This window comes from Ammodytes marinus, assembly GCF_949987685.1.
Source record: "Ammodytes marinus genome assembly, chromosome: 1".
NCBI lineage: Eukaryota > Metazoa > Chordata > Actinopteri > Uranoscopiformes > Ammodytidae > Ammodytes > Ammodytes marinus.
In genome coordinates this window covers 18,812,939-18,831,174 of record NC_137230.1, presented here as the reverse complement: position 1 = coordinate 18,831,174, position 18,236 = coordinate 18,812,939, and the positions used below count along the sequence as shown (strand labels likewise).

General features: G+C 40.6%; 1 protein-coding gene across 1 annotated transcript; it reads left to right on the top strand.

Annotated features, from left to right (window-relative positions):
* Nucleotides 1–1,545: 1,545 nt before the first annotated feature.
* swap70a (switching B cell complex subunit SWAP70a) lies at nucleotides 1,546–15,394 on the top strand. The gene is made up of 12 exons (XM_080054045.1): nucleotides 1,546–1,709; nucleotides 5,037–5,177; nucleotides 7,951–8,124; nucleotides 8,229–8,456; nucleotides 9,191–9,337; nucleotides 9,529–9,637; nucleotides 9,746–9,927; nucleotides 11,005–11,112; nucleotides 12,135–12,301; nucleotides 12,922–13,120; nucleotides 13,687–13,783; nucleotides 14,684–15,394. The coding sequence occupies exons 1-12, from the start codon at nucleotides 1,614–1,616 to the stop codon at nucleotides 14,791–14,793; spliced, it is 1,758 nt and encodes a 585-aa protein (XP_079910171.1). The 5' UTR covers nucleotides 1,546–1,613; the 3' UTR covers nucleotides 14,794–15,394.
* The last annotated feature ends 2,842 nt before the right edge of the window (nucleotides 15,395–18,236 follow it).

The following is an 18,236-nucleotide window of genomic DNA, read 5'->3' as shown; positions in this document are numbered from 1 at the left end:
TGCAGCCAGATGTTCTTGCAGGTCTTTGGAGGTGATCTTTGGGTTGTGTGCAACCATTCTCACAATCCGCCGCATATGCCGCTCTTGTACTTTTCTTGGTCTGCTAGACCTGGGTTTAACTGCAACTGTGCCTGTGTCCTTCCATTCCCTGACAACGTTCCTTAAAGTAGAAATTGACAATTGAAACCTTTGGGAAAGCTTCTTGTAGCCTTCCCCTAAACCATGATAATGAATAATCTTTGTTTTTAAGATCTTTTGGGAGCAGTTTTGATGATCCCATTCTGTCTCACTTCAGCAGAGAGTCAAAGAGAAGTGCAACTTGCATTTAGGCACCTAAAATAAATTTTCTCATGATTAAACAGACATTTCTGAGGTTCAAGGCTTAACAACATAATCCAACCAACTTTGTGTTTAAATTCATCAGTTTTACATGATGTTACAGGCATTAAAATCAACATAACCACAAGGGTACCCATATTTTTGCACAGCCAGTTTTTCACATTTTATTTTATTTCATACAACCAAATACTGCTTTTCAAAAAATCTTTGTTTGGAAAACATCCCAGTACTTAGCTGTTCCTGGTAAATTAAAGACATACCACTTTTATATTTTTTTTGTGAAAGCAGAGTCAATTATAATGCCGGCTGAGAGGGGTTCCCAAACTTTTTCATATGATTGTATATACAGTGCTGTGAAAAAGTATTTGCCCCCTTCCTGATTTCTAATATTTTTTCACATTTTTCACACTTAAATGTTTCAGATCATCAAAACATTTGAATTTGAATTAAAGATTACATGAGTAAATACAAAATGCCGTTTTTTAAATGATGATTTCATTTATTAAGTGTACAAATCTATCCAAACTTACCTGGCCCTACGTGAAAAAGTAATTCCCCCTCCCCCCCAATAAATCATTAACATTTTGGAAAAAGTTAGTTCAATTTAGTGACCACACCGAGGCCTGATTACTGCCAGACCTATATAATCTAGAAAGCACTTAATAGAACCTGTCTGACACTGAAGTTGACTAAAGATCTCGAAAAGCAGCACATGATGCCACGATCAAAATAAATTCAAGAACAGATGAGAAACAAAGTCATTGATATCTATTAGTCTAGAAATCCATTTCTAAGGCTTTGGGACTCCAGCGAACAACAGTGAGAGTCATTATCAACAAATGGAGAAAACGTGGAACAGTGGTGAACCTTCCTAACGTTTACTAATTATAGGCCTACTTCCCAAGTAAATAGGCTACATTTCTCAAAACATGTTACTTAAGTACCGTGTTTCAGTGTAGAACTTGTAGCCTACATATTGATTATGTTACAAGTTGTAACATAATTAACAACTTACTTAATAATTAATATGTAAATGTCTATAATTCAACGCTGGCAAGCCTGGCATGCATTTACCGGTTTTGGCAGCGAGTTAAACTGATGCAAGTTAATATAGCCTAAATAAACGCCGGATGGCGCTATCATCACATTTACCCTGTTGAGCCTCCGACACCGCGCGCGCGTGTGTGTGTTAGAGGGAGAGGCGGACATGTAAACGACACAATCTGACAAGTAGCTGACAGTCAGACAAACCTTTTCTGGTGCTTAGGGATAAAATGTGGCTTCGAGTGGAGCTGTTGAAATCCATATGGCACGCGTTCACAGCCCTGGACGTGGACCAACGTGGAAAAGTTTCGAAGTCTCAGTTAAAGGTGCGTTTCTGTTCTGTTTTTTGTTTTGTTTTTGTTTTTTCTCTTATTAGTTCAGACGCCTTCGAGTATGAACACAGACACTGACTCAGACTAACCGTGAACCTCATCAACGTCTGTATCGTTACCATTCATCCCTGCTTTACACAAAAGTGTTGTTTGGTCAGTAATAATTCAGTAATGTGATGGTAAAATACTTCATATGGGCAAATTGGCTTTGTGACATTATCTAGCCTACTTCTGATATTTTAATGTATGCATACACTTTGCTAATAATAGACCACCTTGTTTGGACTTTTACTTAAGTATAGGCTATATTGGTGATGTTACTGTTTGTTACAGTACAAGACATTTCTGACATCACTAGGCTACATGTAGTAGCCACTATTTGCCTTTAGCCTTTATTGCAGAGATGCCAATATTTCCTTACAATTGTCAAATTATCTGATTTTTCCAACTCATGTGTTGCTGCTCATTTGTATTCTTCTTTGTACCAATCAATCATCACAAGGAGTAGCCTATAAAAAGGCTTGAAATCTTTAGTTTGTTTTATTAACTTGTGTCAATTTAAAAAATGGTCTGTTGTATGGAAGCAAAGGCTGGAGAGAAGAGGTGTTTAGTTATATGGAGTTTGTTTCTGGGTCTGCTGATGTCTATGTGCCCGGCCTGACAAACACACAGTCTGACTTAAGGGACCCTGCATGGTTTTTCATCATCTCTCACGTGTCAACAATGCAGAGTGGCCAGGAAAAAGTCTTTAGTCCCTATTTGTTGGGAGATTTTCTTTATGGTCCTTTTATCACGGTGATGGTCGGTTTATAGATACCCACCATCTATCAACAATCACACCTTGGAGTGTTGAAGGGAACTTCTTCTGGGTGTAATCATTGATACAGCTGAACTAACCCAGTAGAAAGAACCTTAAATCTGAGGAAGTAAAATGTATCTTCAATAAGAGAAGTAACGCTTGGCCAGTGATGCTTGTATTAAAAATGTTTTCGCATGATAAGAGCTGAAAACTGTGAGACTGATCTTGAATTTCCTATGGCCTTATCCATTTACATAAATTATTTTGGGCAGAAATGTCTCACTGTATAGCAAGCATAAATTCTTTGTAAATGTTGGACCTGAACTGGCAGAAAAAATCCCTGATCCAGGGACATCTGGTGAAAGCTATGATATATTATTGGAGAGAAATCCCTACTCAATGTTTCTCAAAGCAGTAGAGGAGAAAGAAATATTGGATAGTGTTACAACATTTAAAAACAAAAAGTCTACTGATCTTAATGACATCAACATGACATTGGTCAAGAAAGTCATTGTGGGGATTTCAAAACCATTGACATTTATCTGTAACTTCTCATTTCAAACTGGTACATTTCCAAACCAAATGAAAACAGCAAAAGTCATACCACTGTATACAACTGGGAACAAGCATCACTTCACCAACTACAGACCTGTCTCTCTACTTCCACAATTCTCCAAAATATTAGAAAAAATCTTCAACAATAGACTGGACACATTCTTAGAAAAGCACAAATTAATTAATGACAGTCAATATGGATAAAGAACCAACAGATCAACATCACTTGCATTAATAGAGTCAGTTGAAGAAATTACAAATGCCATTGAACAGAAAAAATATGCAGTAGGAGTATTTATTGATATCAGAAAAGCTTTCGACACAATCAATCATAACATTTTATTCAATAAACTGGAAAGATATGGAATAAGGGGGATAGTATTGGAGTGGATAAAAAGCTATTTGAGCAAAAGGAAGCAGTTCGTGAAGTTGGGCAACTGTTCGTCGTCATGTTTGGACATTTCTTGTGGCGTACCCCAGGGGTCAGTGCTGGGTCCGAAACTGTTTATCCTGTATATTAATGATATCTGTAATGTTTCCAATGTCTTGAGGTTGGTTCTATTTGCTGATGACACTAATATTTTCTGTTCTGGGGAGAATTTAAAACAACTAGAAGAAATCATCAATAAGGAAATGAGCAAAATAAAAACATGGTTTGATAAAAACAAACTATCATTAAACTTAAGCAAAACAAAAATAATGTTATTTGGTAACTATAGAATGAACACGCAAATAAATATCAATATAAATGGAGTTGAAATTGAAAGAGTTTACGAAAATAAATGTCTTGGGGTTATAATAGATGATAGATTCAGTTGGAAATCACACATTACACACGTACAATCAAAACTATCAAGAAGCATTTATGTATTAAACAAAGTAAAACAGGTACTAGATCAAAAATCACTCCGTATTCTCTACTGTTCACTAGTCTTACCATACCTCAGTTACTGTACAGAAGTCTGGGGCAACACGTACAAAACGTCATTACATTCACTTACTATTCTCCAAAAAAAAGCAATCCGCATTATTCACAATGTGAGATATCTGGATCATACTAACCCATTATTCATACGGTCAAAATTATTAAAATTCACAGATCTAGTGGAATTTAAAACTGCACAGATAATGTTTAAGGCTAGAATGAACATATTACCCTTAAACATACAAAAATTATTCAGTGATCGTGAGGGGGGTTATAATTTAAGGGGAAAATTAAATTTCAAAGTGAACAGCGTCCGTACGACCAGGAAAACGTTTTGCATTTCAATATGTGGTGTGAGACTATGGAACAGTTTGAGTGGGGAGATCAAGGAATGTCCAAACATTAACCAGTTTAAAATAAAATACAAAGAATTGATTTTCACAAGGTACAGGGATGAAGATTAACATAGTGTATATGTTTACATGTATGTATATTTGTATATATTTGACGGTATTTATATAATATTGAATGTTTAATTAGATATTATTATTATTATAAGATTACTTGACAATATTATTAGATAAATACGACGAGATTATTAGATAAATATGCAATTGGTAACAAATTGTATCATATTGAAAACTAATATATATTAATATGTATTATTATTTTCCAACTATTATTATATCACTAATAAGGAAGCCAATAGTCATTATAGATATATAAATCAGGGAGAAGGGGTGAGATTAAATAAGTTTTCTTCTTCTCACCCCTTTTCGAACAGGTAAAGCAAGTGTAAGACAGTTTATTTTCATTTGTGGTTTTCATTGTGTGTAAATATTACTTTATTGTAACTGTCCACTTGTTTAATTTATTTTATTGTTTATTATTGCTTTTTTATTTTTTATTATTTACTTGTTCGAAATAAAAACATTTTCAATTCAATTCAATTCAAATTCAAAGGTGTCTTGAGTGCCGTCGCCTGCAGTTATCCTGTGTAAAGTTGGTCTCTTATTCACGTTCAAACTGTGTTTTTTTTAAGGTGCTGTCCCACAGCCTGTGCACAGTGATGAAGGTCCCTCATGACCCCGTGGCCCTTGAGGAGCATTTCAAAGACGACAATAAAGGGCCTCTTTCCAACCAGGGCTACATGCCTTACCTCAACACCTTTATTCTTGACAAGGTGGGAACCAAGATGCTGATAGAGTTGTAGGAGAATGGGAGAGAGTCCGGCTGTGTTTATTCTCCAGTCAATTCACTATTGATTGCCAAAATCATAACAAGGATTGGGTAATCCTTCTGCCATTATAATACCTGAGATTCAGAACACAGGATATTTTTTTTTATTTTTTTGCCCAAATATTTCCCCCATTGATCTTTGTTATATAGGTTATGCAGTTATCTTTACATACTTTCAGTCAAAGCAGAAGTCTGCTCTCAAGACGTTTGTACAGGAAACGATTGTGAAACTGTGAAATCAATATTGGACAATAAATTCAATTATAGTGATTTCAAATCAGTGAAAAAGACAGTATTCCTTCAGCAAGACTCTAATTTGGATAAGACTAGAAATTGGATTTTAGCACAGAAAGAAGGAAACTGAAAAGAACATACACTCAACAAAAATATAAACGCAACACTTTTGTTTTTGCTCCCATTTTTCATGAGATGGACTTAAATATCTAAAATTCATTCCAGATACACAATATTACCATTTCTCTCAAACATTGTTCACAAATCTGTCTAAATGTGTGATAGTGAGCACTTCTGCTTTGCTGAGATAATCCATCCCACCTCACAGGTGTGCCACATCAAGATGCTGATCTGACATCATGATTAGTGCACAGGTGTGCCTTAGACTGTCCACAATAAAAGGCCACCCTGAAATGTGCAGTTTTGTCTCACAGCAAAATGCCACAGATGCCACAAGCATTGAGGGAGCGTGCAATTGGCAAGCTGACAGCAGGAATGTCAACCAGATCTGTTGCTCGTGCATTGAATGTTCATTTCTCCACCATAAGCCGTCTCCAAAGGCGTTTCAGAGAATATGGCAGTACATCCAACCGGCCTCACAACCGCAGACCACGTGTAACCACACCAGCCCAGGACCTCCACATCCAGCAGGTTCACCTCCAAGATCGTCTGAGACCAGCCACTGAGACAGCTGCTGAAACAATTGGTTTGCATAACCAAACAATTTCTGCACAAACTGTCAGAAACCGTCTCAGGGAAGCTCAACTGCATGCTCGTCGTCCTCATCGGGGTCTTGACCTGACTCCAGCTCGTCGCCGTAACAGACTTGAGTGGGCAAATGCTCACATTCGATGGCGTCTGGCACGTTGGAGAGGTGTTCTCTTCACGGATGAATCTCGGTTTACATTGTTCAGGGCAGATGGCAGACAGCGTGTGTGGCGTTGTGTGGGTGAGCGCTTTGCTGATGTCAATGTTGTGGATCGAGTGGCCCATGGTGGTGGTGGGGTCATGGTATGGGCAGGCATCTGTTATGGACGAAGAACACAGGTGCATTTTATTGATGGCATTTTGAATGCACAGAGATACCGTGATGAGATCCTGAGGCCCATTATTGTGCCATACATCCATGAACATCACCTCACGTTTCAGCAAGATAATGCACGGCCCCATGTTGCAAGGATCTGTACACAATTCTTGGAAGCTGAAAATGTCCCAGTTCTTGCATGGCCAGCATACTCATCGGACATGTCACCCATTGAGCATGTTTGGGATGTGCTTGACCGGCGTATACGACAGCGTGCACCACTTCCCACTAATATCCAGCAACTTCGCACAGCCATTGAAGAGGAGTGGACCAACATTCCACAGGCCACAATTGACAATCTGATAAACTCTATGCGAAGAAGATGTGTTGCACTGCATGAGGCAAATGGTGGTCACACCAGATACTGACTGGTTCTGAGTCCCCAGACCCCCAATAAAGCAAAAAAATGCACATTTCAAAGTGGCCTTTTATTGTGGACAGTCTAAGGCACACCTGTGCACTAATCATGATGTCAGTTCAGCATCTTCATGTGGCACACCTGTGAGGTGGGATGGATTATCTCAGCAAAGCAGAAGTGCTCACTATCACACATTTAGACAGATTTGTGAACAATGTTTGAGAGAAATGGTAATATTGTGTATCTGGAATGAATTTTAGATCTTTAAGTCCATCTCATGAAAAATGGGAGCAAAAACAAAAGTGTTGCGTTTATATTTTTGTTGAGTGTACTTATCAAATCACTAGCTATCAGTTACATTGTCACTCGTGCAGAAGAAAATTGAAGATTAAAATTTAGAGAAGTAACAACAGTGGAACCGAAGCTCTTATTTATACTCAATGCGCCAATTTTCCATGAATTGATCTGAAGGGCTTCTCTTTTTTTTTATTCAAACTTCTGGGAAAAAACTAGACAGTTACACAAACAATCAAAATAGGGAGGAAATAACTTTTCTCTGTTGTATGACACAAATTAGGATGACTAATCATGACATTTAGTAACAATGTGTTTTATCAGTGATAATATGCTCCATGTTCTATTGCCAATTTGGAATGTGTTGATTTATTTTATTTTCTTGATAAAATCAGCCACATCCCCATGCACGCTTTATAACTGACAGGGTGTTTCCACTGCAGAAAACTACTGCAATCACATGTGTTGAACTGTTGTGTCAGTCAGTCAGTAAACTGCTTGAGTTTCATTCCTGGTACTTGGGAAGTGTTCTCTTGCCTTTTTTCTCTCGTACGCTCTGACTTGAATTAAAATGAGGCGTTTAGTTGCATCAGGTTTGTACCTCACATCAAGCAGACCGGAGGCTTTTGAAAGGAGAAAAACACTAGTCTCCTGCTTAGCATTAGTAAACACGCTGCTCTGGCATGGCTGACCGACCACTTTGACTTTGACTCTCCGACTGAAGGATGTGTTTCTGATTTCTCGCAGGTACGGGAGGATTTCGACGTAATGGAGTTCAACAAGATGTGCTGGACTCTGTGTTATAAAAAAAATCTCGGGAACAAGCATCTACTTATCTCAGACGACGACGGTTTCAAAGTCTGGTGCATTTTCAACTTCCTGTCAGAGGAAAAATACCCACTAGTCATCATTACTGAAGAGGTGAGGGTAAATTCTTACATCTGTTGTATGTGTTTGTTTGTTTTGCATGTAGAAAAACATCCACCAAATATGGTTTTTCAGCTCTTTTTTTTGCGTCACCTTAGATTGAGTACTTCTTGCGAAAGCTGTGGGAGGCCATGGGGAGCAGATGGAGCGAGGAGAAGTTTTCAGATTACAAAATGCAGCTCAACACAAAGAGTAACCGGCTGAGCGCCTGGGAGCTGATAGAGCTGGTGGGGATGGGATACTTCAGCAAGGGAATGAACAGCCACACCCTCTCCATGGGCATCAATGAGGTCTTCCAGGAACTCATACTCGACGTGCTCAAGCAGGTAAGACAGGCCGCACATGTACATTCAACACCGGTATCCTATATATTTGTCTGCCCACCACACGCACGCACACACACACACACACGCACGCACGCACGCACGCACGCACACACACACACACACACACACTTCTTCTGTTTCAAAAGGAAGAAAAATAAGCCAATGAGTGCAGTTCAGATCAAAGGGCTTTACTGGCATGAAAGTTTCACACACAATTTGACCAATGCAACAATAAATTCATACTATTAATTCATCTATTATTTAATATATGTTTTGATTTTCAGTATCCATTGTGCAATTGTTCCCCTGCCCCCCCCCAAAAAAAAAATAAAAAAAAAATAAGTAGTTTTCTTTAATATGGAACAGGTTATAATAGTGTATATTTACATTTTTGGTTTGACAGAAACAAAGTTGTTGCTACAATAGATAAACTGTAGTGTGTACTATAACCACTTTGTAACAGTAGCTAATCTACGTAGCTTGTTTTGGAAAATCACTTGTTCATTTTACCATTAATGAATAGATATGCACACGTCAAATGAAACACAACACCTTTAACTACTTAACAAAAGTATTTTCATTTGCAAATAAATAAATAATATCCTCGATGAATTGTGTTAGTAGCACAACTTGTTATGTTCAATATATGTTCAATATACACCGTTGATTATGTCAGGACAGGTAATAATCACGTGTCAAGTGTCTTGGTTTGGCTCTGCACTGTCTTTTTGAAGGGCTACATGATGAAAAAGGGCCACAAAAGGAAGAACTGGACCGAGCGCTGGTTCGTCCTCCGTCCCAGCTCAGTGTCCTACTACGTCTGTGAGGACCTGCTGGAGAAGAAAGGCGACATCATCCTGGACAGAGGCTGCTGTGTGGAGGTCAACAGTGCAGCTGTGTTAGATTGGATTATGTTGGGATACATTGATATCTATTCAATAGTACAGTATATCATAAATAAGTGGCCAGTATTGATTAAATCTATCTGAAGTGTCTATTTTTTACAAGCCCACATGGTTTTGTATGATGTGACTAAGGTGGCCATAATGTTTTTTTTTCTTCTGTCCTGCAGTCTCTGCCTGACAAGGAAGGGAAGAAATGCCTATTCATCATCAAGTGCACCGATAAAAGCTTTGAGATCAGTGTGTCGGATAAAAAGAAGAAGCAGGAATGGATCCAAGGTATTGAGTTGTCATTTTCCACTGCCTTTGTCATCAAATCTTTCTTCATCAAGAGAGTCAGGTGAAATCAATCAGTGACTCTTTCTTCTGGCTCTGTGTCTGGGTTAGCGATCCAGACGTGCATCCAGCTGCTGAGGTTGGGGCTGCCGTCTCCTCACCGCGAGGCGCGTCTGAGGCGCAGGGAGCTGAGGCAGAGGCAGCAGGCCGAGGAAGACGAGCTGACAGAGAGGATGAAGAGGCTCCAGGCCGCCAGCGAGAGCAAACAGAGACAGCTGGAGGACATGAGGAAGGTACTGCTCCACGCTCAATTCTTTAAAAAAGAAAAAAAAACACACGTTGACAAGGAGGCTGTCACACATGGTTAAGTCCAGTAACCATTTGCACACTCAAATGTTGCACACACAGGAGTCCTATTTCCAGACATGTTACCTTCAGTCATATATGATATAGGTTGTTTAATACTAAAGAGACATGTACTGCATTAGCAAACCAGATAAATCACATCCTCTCTGTTGAAGTGTCAAATACCGAACATGATAAGATGTAGTTCTTATAGGAAACACATGCGTATGTTATTTTATCTTACCCCTGTAGGTTATTATGATGGAGTTCCATAGTTAAAAAGCATTAAACAAAGTTAAATATTAATATATTAGGTTTTATGTGGAGCTAAAGCAAGTTAGTATCTAGCCCATCTTGTGTTCTCCAGGATGTTAAAGAAACTCCTATATGAAGCGACATACAGTACCAGGGTTGATATAAGACCAATACTATAAAGAAAATTCAGTAAATTTTGTGTCCACTTCACATGTCCTGGTTCAAATCAACACAAAGGCCCAATGGATTTCAAAGACGGATAAAAACACATGATGCAGCAGAGCATGCAGTGAAAACAGGAAGCAAAACTTGCTATGCAAACAGTTGTATAAATCAGTCAGTGACACCTGCATGTAGCGAGGAGCCAGGCATCTGAGCTGCAGCAGCAGTATGGATGGCTTCTCACTTCTCTTTTCAGCCTGCCAGGTGGCTTTTCTTAAAAACTTCTAAAACTCCTTCATCTTCTGAAGCCAAATGACTGATTATGTAAGAAGTCAGATACTGGGAAAGCTTATATTTAGCTAAAAACACCCTGGTGTACCTAGTTAAATATTATCTAAGAGACTACAAGGAAAGAGAAAAGGGCGCTCTCGGCTATTATTCTCAACTGTTTGACTTACAAATGCAAACTGTGCCCATATTCCTCCTTTACTGGACTTAAGGTTCATTTTAGGGTCCTGTTTGTCGTAAAAGGACTTCCCCTTGCAGCCTTATGCGGCCTCCAGACAGCCAGAGTAAGTAACAGCTCGTTCCTCTTTTGTGCGTCACAGAAAATGGAAGAGACTGCAGCCCAAGCAGCGGCGGAGGAGCACAGGAGGAAGGCCACTCAGTTAGACCTGCAGGATCGCTACAAGCTGGACCTGGAGAGAGAGAAAATGGTAACTAACCACGGTGCCTGATCCAGACACGTGGTCTTTGTCAAAACAGAAAACTTAAAAGAGTCTCCGCTAACACTTTTCAAGTTCTATTTTTATTTTCTGATTAAGTCACCCGTCACTGCTCAGTGGAAACACAAGCTAAAAAAAGTTAAAATGATGAATCCCATGGTGCTGCTGAGTCAGTGTCAGATGCACAGAATTCTTCCTCATTGGCTTACTCCTAGCCTGGTCCAACCAGACCATCATACTTCATTTCATTTGTACAGAAGGTCTGGAAGTGCTGTAATTGGCAAACGTTCACTCACTTGGAGGCGGGTGTCTGTCGAAGTTTAAAACTATTGGATCTGCCCAGTGCCACTCTGGATTAGCCAACCAATTGCATGACGTTTGGTCGTCACGTGTGTCATGAGCCGGCTTTTGACGGTGCGTTCCAGTTGGACAGGGAACTCGGAATTTTCCGACTTCACTACATATTGTAGTCTATGAATCTACCGATACCTGGCAACGGTAACTTGTTAGAGCCTAACGTTTAGTTATTTGGACGAGAAAGGTTTGCACTGGAACACAGACAGGTCGGAACTCGGAACTACCAAGTCGGAAATCTCCTTCTTCCGAGCATAAAGGAACGCAACATTCAACTGAAACTGGAGCGTGACTTCGACGTCATCGTTCTCAGCCACTCGCTCTGTTCGCTGATTGGACGATTGTAGATTCTCCGGAGAAAACTGGGAAATGCACTGTACACCCAGACTGACTACTGAAGGGAAAATTAAATTTGGCCGGAAGTAGGTGGGCGGGCGGAGCCAGGCTAGCTTACTCCTGTCTTTATATCAGAATAGAAACTTAATCCTTTATTCATGTGTTTAATCATTGCATCATTGCAGCAACACATTAGTGAACAACTAACCATAAAAACAGCATATGTCACCCTAGCTAGTGAGTAACTGTGTGTGTGTGTGTGTGTGTGTGTGTGTGTGTGTGTGTGTGTGTGTGTGTGTGTGTGTGTTTCTTGCCCCATTCAGGTCCGTCAGCAGATGGAGGAGCAGGTGGCTCAGAAGTCCAGTGAACTGGAGCAGTACCTGCAGCGTGTGCGGGAGCTAGAAGACATGTACCACCGTCTGCAGGAGGCCTTAGAGGATGAGAGGCAGGCCAAACAGGATGAGGAGGCCATGCACCAAGTGCAGGCCAGGTCTCTGACACACACACACACACACACACACACACACACACACACACACACACACACACACACACACACACACACACACACACACACACACACACACACACACATACAGGAGAGGATGTGGACAAAAACACAAATAATAAAATAATATCAAATTATTCAATCAATTCACAAATACACCTAAACAAGCTGTGAAATGTAAGAGCAAAACTTATTCCCCAGAGGAGTTTACAGAGGCAGGGTCATAAAAATAAAAAGGGCACCAACTGCATGCAAAACGCTATGATGGATTTATGGAGAAAATAGTTCCAAACCCTGATTTTATCTACCATCCAAAGAAGGACACTTATTTTTTTTCTTTCAGAAATGGGTCTGTTTCTTTTAAATAACATTTTAAATTATTTTAAAATAAACGACTAGATAAACAACAGGCTGTGTGTACTGTGTAGTCAACATCCTTGTGTCAATCCTCTGCCAATCCTCCCTGTGTTAGCGTGGGATTCCTGCTTCCACAGTCCGAAAACAAGTAGGCAGATGTACTGGAGACGGAAAAAGACATCTTGAATATATATATTATATATATACAGTAGCCTATATATATTTGTTTTATTTCTCCATCACAGGCTGCTGGAGGAGGAGACAGCGAAGAGAGCAGAGCTGGAGCAGATTCACCTGCAGCAGCAGAGGGCGCTGTGTCAGACGGAGGCTGAAAAGCAGGAGCTGGTGGCTGAGCGGCTGGCCAAAGAGAGAGACCTGCAGGCCGCCATGCTTCAGCTGGACAGACTAGAGAAGGAGCGCCAGGGGGCACTGGAGCAGTACCAGGTCAGGGCTCACAAGTGTCAAGGGTTTAAGGGTTCTGATCTGAAAATGCAAAACCAAAAACCATCCCTGCGTTCCAATACCCATACTTTCTGCTATTTAGTATAGTAGAAAAAAAAAATTTAGGATGTCCCAATTATTTTGGTGAGATTTTAGTATGTTTAAAGATTCCCCGGATGTCTACCGTCCGAGATTTTTAGAGTTGAAATAGGCATGGTATTTGGGCGATTCTGACCCACAATCCAGTGCCTAACGGAAGCGACGTTACATCGACTGAGCCTCCGTATGAAAACAACCGGGGATGCGACGGATATAAAAGTAAGAGGCAAAATCAAGGCGCAATGTTATGATGAAATAAATAAGTAAAAGTATGCCCCAATGGTGTGCCTACTGCATGCTAACCAAATTATTTTCTATGGCCAGATGTAGTATGTAAAACAGAAAAAAGAAAGGGTATGCGATTTGGAACCCAGCCTTTATCTAAGAGCATACTATTTGCTCCAGCTGTCTCAAAATGTCCATCATCCCATTTGTCCTCCCATCTCCCCTCACTTCTTTATCTGACACAGGAGGTGTCGAGGAAGCTTGAACGAGCGGCCAACAAGACAAAGACATGGAAGGACAAGGTGACCAAACATGAGGGACTGGTGCGTCTCATACAGCCAGGTAGGGAAATTGGTTTGTTTTTGTTAGCTGGTGTTGTGGTGAATTCACATTTAACATTTTACATACATTCGAAAGGCATTTAACAACTTAGCATATTACATGAATGGAAATGGGGCTTCTTGGTGTGTGTTTGCAATATTTTGATATTGCAATTTTCGTTATGCATTATGGGATGATGGAGATGATCTGCTTTATGTAGTTTCGTTCTGTAGTTTTCCAAATTCTGACCAATTGTAGAGCAGATAAGGGACTACGTTATTGCCCCAGACACATCTGAACAATGAGTGAAAAGAATGTTCTTGTGTTGCTTATGCTGATCGGTGTGAAAGAGAACCGAACGAAGCAATGTATCATTCTCGAATCAAGGAAGCAAACTATAAGCAAACTATTAGGTGTGAACCCGCCCTTAGAATGAAATGGAACGAGCCAGATCTTATTTCACAACATCAGTGCCTGTTCAAAGCTTTCTCAACAAGGTTTCAAAATGCTTTAGGAAGCCTTCAGAGAAGAATGGAGGGCTAATACAGCAGCAGTTTAATGCCTGTGGTTCACATATGGATGTATTGTGAAGGAGCGGCTGGTAAATTTATGGCCATGTAGTTGAACTTGGCACTGACTCTGGCCCTGTGCTTTTATTCTGTAATTTACAGCCTGAGAATGTGGTAAACCCAGGACGTAACTACCTGAATTATTGTCTTTTCACATGCAGAGTCATACGATAGATAAAGCCAAAACGGAAAAAACGTGTAATGCTTTACGAACCATTCAATATCAGTTTAGATTAAATTCAGCTTTACTCTCATTGGACACATGAAATAGAACGGAATGCACGAAGAAGGTTTGGAGTCCATTTTGGTCCATTTTGTTGCAACAGTTTCTCTCTCTGATCTGGTGGTTCAGGTGATAAAGGACCTCAGAGGATCACTAACTGGGGTCCGGCCTCATTCACCGACGCTGAGCTGGAGCTGAGGAAGAAGTTGTGGCAGGCGAGGAAGGACCAGGGCCAGTGAACACCACCACACTGATGAGGACTCAAGCCTTTTAAAGGTTTCATAACACAAACCGACTGACTGATACACGTGATAGCTGCAGAGAACACAGTTTCACAGCTGGGATTATCGGCACTTCATCAGTTTCTGCTTTAATGAAAAAAAATATTTCAAGTGTTAAAAGTTAATAATTGACTTCATTGATTCATCTTTAGTTCATTGTGTTCATCAGCAGATGCAGTTTGACGACATCCGAAACATCTCTCATGACGACTAAGCAAAATGTGTTGCAGTTTTATAACGCTCCAGAAAAATACATATTAATAAATTGACCTTGAGTTAAGATTATAGTTTTAATTAATTTCTGATTAACTATGCCATGATTAATTTACCTGCTCTGAAGATTTTTCATATTTTGACATAAAACATGTTGTAATGTACATGTAGCTTTTTACTGACAGCAGATAGTACAACATTATAGTCTAACATTAGATTTAGAAAAAATTGCACTCCAGCTTTGTGTATTAGCTAAAGCTGAGTGTATTGTGTCTCCTTAGTCCAACTAAGATGATTGAATGAAAACATTTGACATCATCTATTTTTTATGAACATGGATGGATGTTTTTGTTATCCCAGAAGTGTCTTTTAATAAAGTTGAGACTTTTGTCATGAGTCATCTAGCGTTTGTTAATGTCTACCAGTGTCCACCAGGTGTCACCGTATGAACGGGATCCACAGACAGTTATAAACTGAGATCTGATGCTGCAGGCCTGCGCGTGTGGCAGCTAAACCTCAAACCACAAACACGGTTCTTCTTTCAGCAATGAAAACACTGCAGTGGACAATGTTTGTAAGAAAGTTAACCATCCTCTGTGTGTCTCCACTGCCATGTGATGACGATGGTGGCTTCGGCCTTTGAACTGTGTGGGTGCTGCATGTTCTTCTCACCACTGGTTTTCCTGAAAAGAGCCATGTTGTCCAGATGTTTGGAAAAATCCTTGTATTTTTTTTGGCATTTCTATGCTTTATTGACAGTGTAGAGACAGAGTTGAAATGGGGCAGAGAGGGGAGTGACATGCAGAGAACGACCGCGGGCTGGAATCGAACCCGGGTCCGCTGCTGGCCAAGGCCCATGGGGGGGACGCCTTACCAACTGAGCTAAAGGCGCCCCTATCCTTGTATTTTCTATCTTAAAGGATGATAGAAGTGTTAATCTGGTGGGACTTGAACCGGAACCTATTTGTTCTCACTGAGGCTATAAATCTTGATAACTTTCCTAAGCAGCTGGACTTTGTTGCTTTTAGTGCATTTGTTATGGGTCATTTTTTCAGCCTGTGATTGAGGTGTATGGCGTAGAGGTGTAAGATCATTGTAAGTGGAATCATTAATAGTTGGTTTGGGCTTTTTCATAGGATTTATGATTAAACAGCAGTTGATGGTTAATATCATATTTTCACCCTTAGGGATGCACCGATCTGATTTGCCAGACGAGTGTCAGCACTTACTCTGATCTGAGTAAGTAGATCAGGTATAAGCCAGGACATGACAGTTTCCTTTGTCAATGTCTTTTTATAAAATTCACTGATGTTGCTATAATTTTACATTCATTCAGTTTCAGTCACAGTGGCCTGCCAACAAAAATGTTTAATGCCATGGTCCTTCCTGGCCTCATGTTACTTAGCAATTGTATCAGATTGATACAAATACCCTAAATTAAGATATTGGCATCAATGACAGGAGAGTAAAAGGGTGGATCTGTGTGCGTCCCTAGTTACAGGTGTGTTTTGTACGACAGGTCTGTATGTGTTGTAGCCTACAATATGACCTCATTGTTCCTGTTACCACAAAACAAGGTGAATCACACCCGATGCAGGCGACGTGCAGCAAGCAAAGGCTCGATATCAAAACAAAGCAGTTGGAGGAGGACAAAGGAGGACTGTCCTCACTCTCACACCGCACACTTTGTCTTTCGCCCACCCTCATGTTTCAGCGAAAATTGAGACGAAGTTACAGGAACATTGTAACTGTGAAACGATCGGCGCTTATTTGTCTCGCCCTTTGCCAGCCAGCCCGCACAATGAACACCTCTACTTGTCTTTCGCCCTCCTCTCTAACCACCTTACTCTGTCCCCACTTCAATAGAGAAAGAGAGAGGCGCTGAGAGCAAAGAGACAGTTCACGCCGAGTTCAGAGTTGTCAGAGCAGGAGAGGAGATAAGAGCCATGCGTTCGTGCACAGCAGCATCTAACAGCCGGCACCGTGCAAATCTCCCCATACCAGTGAGTTACTGATACCATCACATATAGAAACAGATTGCCTGGATCTTTGTTTTTATATGTTTGACAGATCTTCCATCGGCAGCCTATATTTACCAAGACAACGTTTAACGCATGAAATGAAACACAGAAAATCCCAACCAATGAGTAGAATTCGGTTTGTCAAGAAACCGTTGCACGATAAATAGATTTGCTGTTCACATTTCTTTTTTCTATGAGAGATATTAATAACCCAGAATGTGAGAAAAAAATGTGGCAACAAAAACTATTCTCAGAATCGGGAATTTCTAATCTCTGTAGCTAAATTGCACAAGCCCTGGACATTCCTAAAATAAGGATATCTCTAGTTATCTCACCCTCAGCCCCATGTGTCCGAAAAGTAACCCTAATGCCCGTGAGTAATTCAATCTGATTCCTCTCAAAAACATCCTCATCGAAACTGATTTGAAACAGGAACATTTTTTGGGATCGTCTGCTGGCGAAAGAATGTCTAGCAGATGCCTGTTTTCAGGGTTAGATGGCTACCCCCCCTCTACCCGGTGACCTCATAGCCCCGAAAAAATTCACATGGTTGAATGGACTCTGGGTTTAGCAGCACGTCAAACATCAGGGCCTCGGACAAACAACTCTTAAGTGGGACATTAACGCAAACTTTGGAAAGCCTCCCCCTCTACTATGCCTTGCAGCTATAAATCAAATGTGTAATTGTGCTCTCCTGCTCATGTGTGAGCGGGGCGGTGTCCGGATAAGATCATCTGGACCTCCAGTTAATTCATGCATTTCCCAAGTAGACCCCCATGTGCTGCAGGCAAAGGCTGACATCATCCTGTTTTCTAGGGTGGGACCACGATGATGTTTCGGAAACCAGTGAGATCAGCGTTTGGAAGTTGAATTTGTGAAGAATATTGGAGCAGGTGCCCACTGCCACAAGAGGGCTCTCTGAGGCGGTGTAGGGGCCCCCCAGCAACAACAGTGGATCAGCTCTCACATTGGCCACATTGCAGTGGCACCCAGGAAATGAGAACTGCTTTACAGCCAGCATTCATTGCAAACCACAGTTCTACATGGATAATGGGATTTGGGAGGACCAATAAAATAAATCAGTTTTATCTGACAGCGCAGTATTTTTGGGGGCCCCGTGGAAAGGCCAATGAGCTTAGTTTTCAAGCCGTCTCTGCTCTCTTGTAC

Bases quoted from the DNA above. Each gene is read 5' to 3' on its own strand.
- swap70a (XM_080054045.1), top strand. From the start codon at position 1,614: ATGTGGCTTCGAGTGGAGCTGTTGAAATCCATATGGCACGCGTTCACA. The intron at 5,178-7,950 runs GTGGGAACCAAG...GATTTCTCGCAG, and splicing joins ACACCTTTATTCTTGACAAG to GTACGGGAGGATTTCGACGT. The intron at 9,638-9,745 runs GTATTGAGTTGT...TGTCTGGGTTAG, and splicing joins GAAGCAGGAATGGATCCAAG to CGATCCAGACGTGCATCCAG.